Source organism: Sphaeroforma arctica (genome assembly GCF_001186125.1).
Source record: "Sphaeroforma arctica JP610 unplaced genomic scaffold supercont1.708, whole genome shotgun sequence".
NCBI classification, from domain to species: Eukaryota; class Ichthyosporea; order Ichthyophonida; genus Sphaeroforma; species Sphaeroforma arctica.
The window spans coordinates 2,669-8,165 of record NW_014039850.1 but is presented as its reverse complement, the minus strand read 5'-3'; the positions used below and the strand labels follow the sequence as shown (position 1 = coordinate 8,165).

The 5,497-nt window shown below is 44.7% G+C and overlaps 1 protein-coding gene across 1 annotated transcript; it reads left to right on the top strand.

The window, feature by feature from the left end:
- Positions 1–1,622: 1,622 nt before the first annotated feature.
- SARC_08161 (hypothetical protein) lies at positions 1,623–4,776 on the top strand. Its single transcript, XM_014297869.1, has one exon. It carries the CDS (start codon positions 1,938–1,940, stop codon positions 4,593–4,595), a length of 2,658 nt encoding a protein of 885 aa, XP_014153344.1. The 5' UTR covers positions 1,623–1,937; the 3' UTR covers positions 4,596–4,776.
- The last annotated feature ends 721 nt before the right edge of the window (positions 4,777–5,497 follow it).

The following is a 5,497-nucleotide window of genomic DNA, read 5'->3' as shown; positions in this document are numbered from 1 at the left end:
ATATATATATATACGTTGTATCTATATATATATATTCTATATACATATATATCTATATATATATATACACATATATATATATACGTTGTATCTATATATATATATTCATATACATATATATATATATATATAAATAGATACAATTTTTAATAAAAATGCATATTCAAAAACATAATAATATATATGTATAGACATACATATCGATCTATTCACATACAAACATACATGAGTACAATTCACACGATCACGCTCACAAAAACCATACAGACACCTACAGATACCTTTACTTTCCACACACGAATGTACTCACATCGTGAACCGAGCGCACGTACACATGCTAGGTTAATGTATCTCCGACATCACACTGTCCGTCATATAATGAATAATCTATACAGCACATCGGCCACTGCCATCACTACTTCACTCAAAAGACTGCGCTTAGTTTCCTATCTATCGATTCAATTCACTGAATCCGACAAACTCTGCAGAAGCGATTTGCACTCGCAATAATGATCAAAATGGTATAGAATCGATCGAGTCAAAGTAGAGTTCATTGCACCCTGAAAATGTATCTTAAGGTTGTTCTGCTTGTGTCTCTCTAGCGAGTCTAGCCTCCTAATACCTTGTGCTTGCGCTCAGTAGTCACTGCCAATACACGTCCTCCTGTATTGTTATGATCCTTTATATCATCGCATATGTATTCGATAAACACCACCGATACGTATTTACATATACGTAGTACCGTCCAACCGGCCAAGAATATTTGTACTGCGTGCTTATGTAGCGCTATATCTATATGCCGTTGGTACACACAACATTGATTTATCGTGCTGAGATACTGAGGGCAGAGCTGCGCCATTTGAAAGGGATTTGAAGTAGACATATACGCGCGTAAGGACTATTTTACAACTTCTGACATTGGCCAGCTGATATGTCTAGCACTATGTGGATATGTAGCATAAAGGCTTTTCTCAGTAGTAAATCCAAGGATCGTGGCAGCAGCTATTCTAAGAAGTAAAAACATAATATTATGGAGCTTTATAAGTTGTTAATGTGCTTGTGCTTTTGAGTTTTGTCCTAATGTGCTTGTGCTTTTGAGTTTTGTCATTTGTGAGAGATGAATAGAGGCTGAAGTGAGTCATCAGAGTCAGACCCAAATATGTATTATTTGCATCAAGCATCAAACTCCCATGTTGTGTACACAGCCTACCAAACCAAAGAGTAAACGTTGAGCGTAAATATAAATTGTATGTACATAGTTATTGACTTTATATTGTAGTGTTTATTTAAATACATAAGAGTAGACAGAAAAAGTAGAAATGAACAAGGCCCGACGGGCGACGGGCCGAAGACGTACATACAGTCGTATACTCTGCACATTGGACATTGTATTGATTTTTACGAATTTATATATGCGCGTGACGTGCCAGGTTAGGACCAATCAATATGTCGAAAAAAATCATACGGACCAAGAGATCTTAGATCTATATGCGTTCAACCTTAGCCTTCAGTTCTTGGGTTTTCATATTTTATTTCAATTTTGTGCCGTTCCTTTATGGTCTATAGAATATAAAACGTAATATTTATATAAATTATGCTACACATGTCCAATATACAAATATAAAAGGTCTCATCACTGTTACCTTATGATAACCGCAGTACTACAAGTGCATTAAATCTTATCCAGTCCAAGTCCCATTTTTTTAATACAGTCGTATCGTTAACGTATACCCCAGTGATTGCAAGCGCTGGCCACTTGTAAGCGCCAAGTATAGCTCTTATCTTTGAATCGAATACTATGTCCATTTAGGGTGGTCTATTCCTCTTGATCGTTGCTGCACCAGTGATATATACACAGAATCGAATAGTATGTCTATCTAGGGCCGACTATTCATTTTAATTGTCGCGTGGGTGACATATACACACATATTGCCGTCATGTCTTTATACCTATGCGCTGTTCTAGTACTGGTGGCTTCACTGTGCAATGGCCAGGCGTGCCAACAAACGCAGTCCACATGTGTGTTCGATCATGGAACCCTTCTCACAGTAGAGCAACTGGGGCTATGCCTGAATACGCTCACACTCCCTCAAATAGACATGCAGACTTACGTACAGCAAAGCCTGGCGTTTTACAACCGAACGTTGTCCGAGCACTACGCATTCGCCGATATAAACAACGATTCACAAGATTCTGAATCGAATCTCTCGAGTGCATATGACAAACTCGGGTGGGGGGAGAAATACAACGTGACATCACCATGGCAACATGATTTAAACTCTCTACTGAATGCCAACATGTCGAATGTGTTTGATTTCCAGTCAGAGTTGTTTCAAATAACGCAGAGGAATCTGGATGATCACGTGTTCCTGTCCTCAGCCTCGCCATTCTATCTTCTGTTGCCATACATCTTGGGCCAAAGAGTCAATGCAGATGGTGCACAAGAGTTCTATGTAGTCCTTCGAAACGACTTCAGTTATTGGCTGAGAGATTGTGGGCACGAGGGTGCTATGTCGCAGGGTACCGAGGGCAAGACCATCGCACGGGTGAACGGCAAGCCTGCGCTTGAGTACTTCACGGATATTGCCGCCGAAAGGGTCACTTACAAGCATGCTGGTGTAAGACTGAACAATCTCATCATAGTAAACATGCAGGTCAACGCCGTTGGTGTGCCTGGTTTCCGCCAGAACCCCACAGACGCTGTGAAACAAACAATCGAGTTTTCCGATGGGACAACATCGATTGTGCAACCGGTTGTGTATGTAGCGGAATATACCTTTGGATCGGAATCACTCGTCGAGACTATGATGGAACCTACATCATATTACGAGTCAAGGCTTGTTGACTACTACACACCGGGGGATGAGACAGCGATCACGAATGTCACTACAAGGGACGACGCCCGAAGAGCGGATACGAAAGTCGGGTACAGCTCTCGTCGCAACCTCCAGATGTCCAACAAACTACCGGCAGGAATAGTATGGGGTGACTTATACGCTTCTTTCTCGGAGGATAGAAAGCCCGATAGTTCTGAAATGGCCACGCCTGTTGTGGAAGAGATTAACAAAGATAAGAAGCGGAGGCAGCCTGACAGCTCATATCCAATGGAGGGTCTATACCTACAAAACTCCGTGGGCGATATACTCGCCAATGACAACGCGATCATAGTCAAGTACCCATCCTTCTTCAGCGATGGCCAGCCGCCCCGACAAGCAGTACTGGATAGCATGGAGCTTCTTCGACATGCTGTGGAGTTGGGTGAGCGGCTGCAAATATCGCGCGTTGTGTTCGATCTCACAAACAACTTGGGAGGCCACGAGTACATAGCGTACGCTTGGGCGACCGCGCTGACATACACCTTCACGGGAAAGAACGATACGAGGGTGTGCTCTGCGCTTGATCTCCGAATGGGTCCGTTGGTGACGGCCTGGGCGAACTTGACATCCGAGCCACCGCAGAATGTCACGTCTGTGTCTGATGTCGAACTCTTCGCCTTCGCGATTAGCGTGCAGCAGTTCACCAACTTCCTTGAAGCGATCGACATCGACTTCCACGATCAGTTGACAGTTCATATGCGCGATGCTATGCTGAGTAACAATGGGTTTCTGAGTAATGGTGGCGAAGGGCTTTTCAGTACTGAGGCGCTGAGTGAGGCGACACCGGAACAGCGCGCACACACCATCAACACTTTCCGTATACTTCTCTACCGCGCCTATGTGGAGGTGTATAGGAAACAAATATCGGCTGTTGAGTTCTATGGCTTTGAAAGGGACCGAGCCTTCGACGGATATGCACATCAGTGGGGGAATTCATCTCAATGGACAGGCGTACTGCCCATTGCAATAGAGCCAGGTACTTATAGGGTAGACTACGAGAACAACCGATCGACATCGTTGAGTGATCATACGCTAGTTAATCTGCAAGACTATTTCTTTGCCTCCAGTCAGAAAGACCTCCTCCGCGGAGGGGTTTGGGGCACCTACACAGAACGTGCGATGCACCAGAAATGCACCGCAGCGGTCCAAAACTTCGCCATGGTGGACGACTGGCCCACCTTTGCATTCCGGGACGTTCGGTTTCTATCCAACGGCATTTGTGGCTCTTCCTGCGCCATGTTCGTCAACGCAGTCACAGCCATCGGCAAAAACGCCGCGCCCGATGTCACGCCTGGGCTGACTGTGACCTCAGTCACATACGGAGGAATCCAAGGACAACCCATGACCGGTACGCAGTTCCCAGGCGGCAATGTGGAGTTCTCGTCATCATGGTACGAGCGCCTGTTCAACGCACGCGCTCTGCTGGATCCCTTGTACTTGCACGTGGGCCCAAACAAGGACGAGAATAGGAAGAAATACGATGTGATCAAAAGCCTGACACCTCTCCCACGGTCTGCGGGGGTGTACATGAGCTTCACCAACCACGAAGTCTATGAGATATATGCGGGCAAGGACTCGCTGCCGACCGAGTTCTATGACAGTCCCAGCGATGTTAACTTGAACCTGACCTTGCCGCCTATAGAGTATGCTAATGACGCGTACCTGTACAGTGAGGAATACGATGCCATCCACCAGGCTGCATCGGCCGATATGGTATAACGTGCTGACCACAGGCTTGAATGCGTGGCATGTCGCATGTTGGTCACCGGCAATAAGAACTGAGTTCGAGTTTTGGTGATATGTCGTATATGGTTCGTGGTCATGGCTAAACCCCATCTCTTAGTATATACTAGTTTAAATAAATTACGGGCTGCGCCTATAGAGCCACAGTGCCGGCGCCCACTTTTGATACGGAATGCAGTTGCTCACTTATTGTGTTTTGATAACGGCTTTCGAAAGAAAATTGAGGCCGATTATTCTTGACCGGGATTATCAGTTCAAAGTTCCGAGATGTCATACACTTTAAGTTCACTGGACTTCACTTGGTGAAAGTTCGCATGAGGTGTGTCGCTGTTCACTGTTCAATTACTACAGTTGTACCAGCGGGAGGGGTTGGGTCAAAAAGGACTTGCCAAAGCTACCATGTGCGTAGGTTGTATAGTGTAGTATAATATGCGAAAGAATTTGGTGATCTCATTTCGAGGCTTTGGACCAATTGTCTCCGCAAACTTGCTAAGTAAACTCGGCACTCTATAATTGTGCTCCAACTGATAGACACTAAAGCACTTCGAAACACAAATAGCTTATACATACACCAAGGATCTTTACAATAGCCACATAAACCGATAATGTTTATAATAACCGCGTCAAAAGGTACTTACTATGAAGAACAGCAGTACTTCAAGTCATGCCAATCCGCAGAATATCAATAGTTGATATAGCCAAATGTTGAACACGGATTAGGAAAAGTAACAGTAACCTACAGACGTCCACCAAATCTAGCCCAACTGCTTATGACGAAACGATACAAGGCAGAGGATCCACACCTAGACTAGCACGCACCCGTACACACGTACACACACACACGTGTACACACATACACAAACAGACACAAACACACA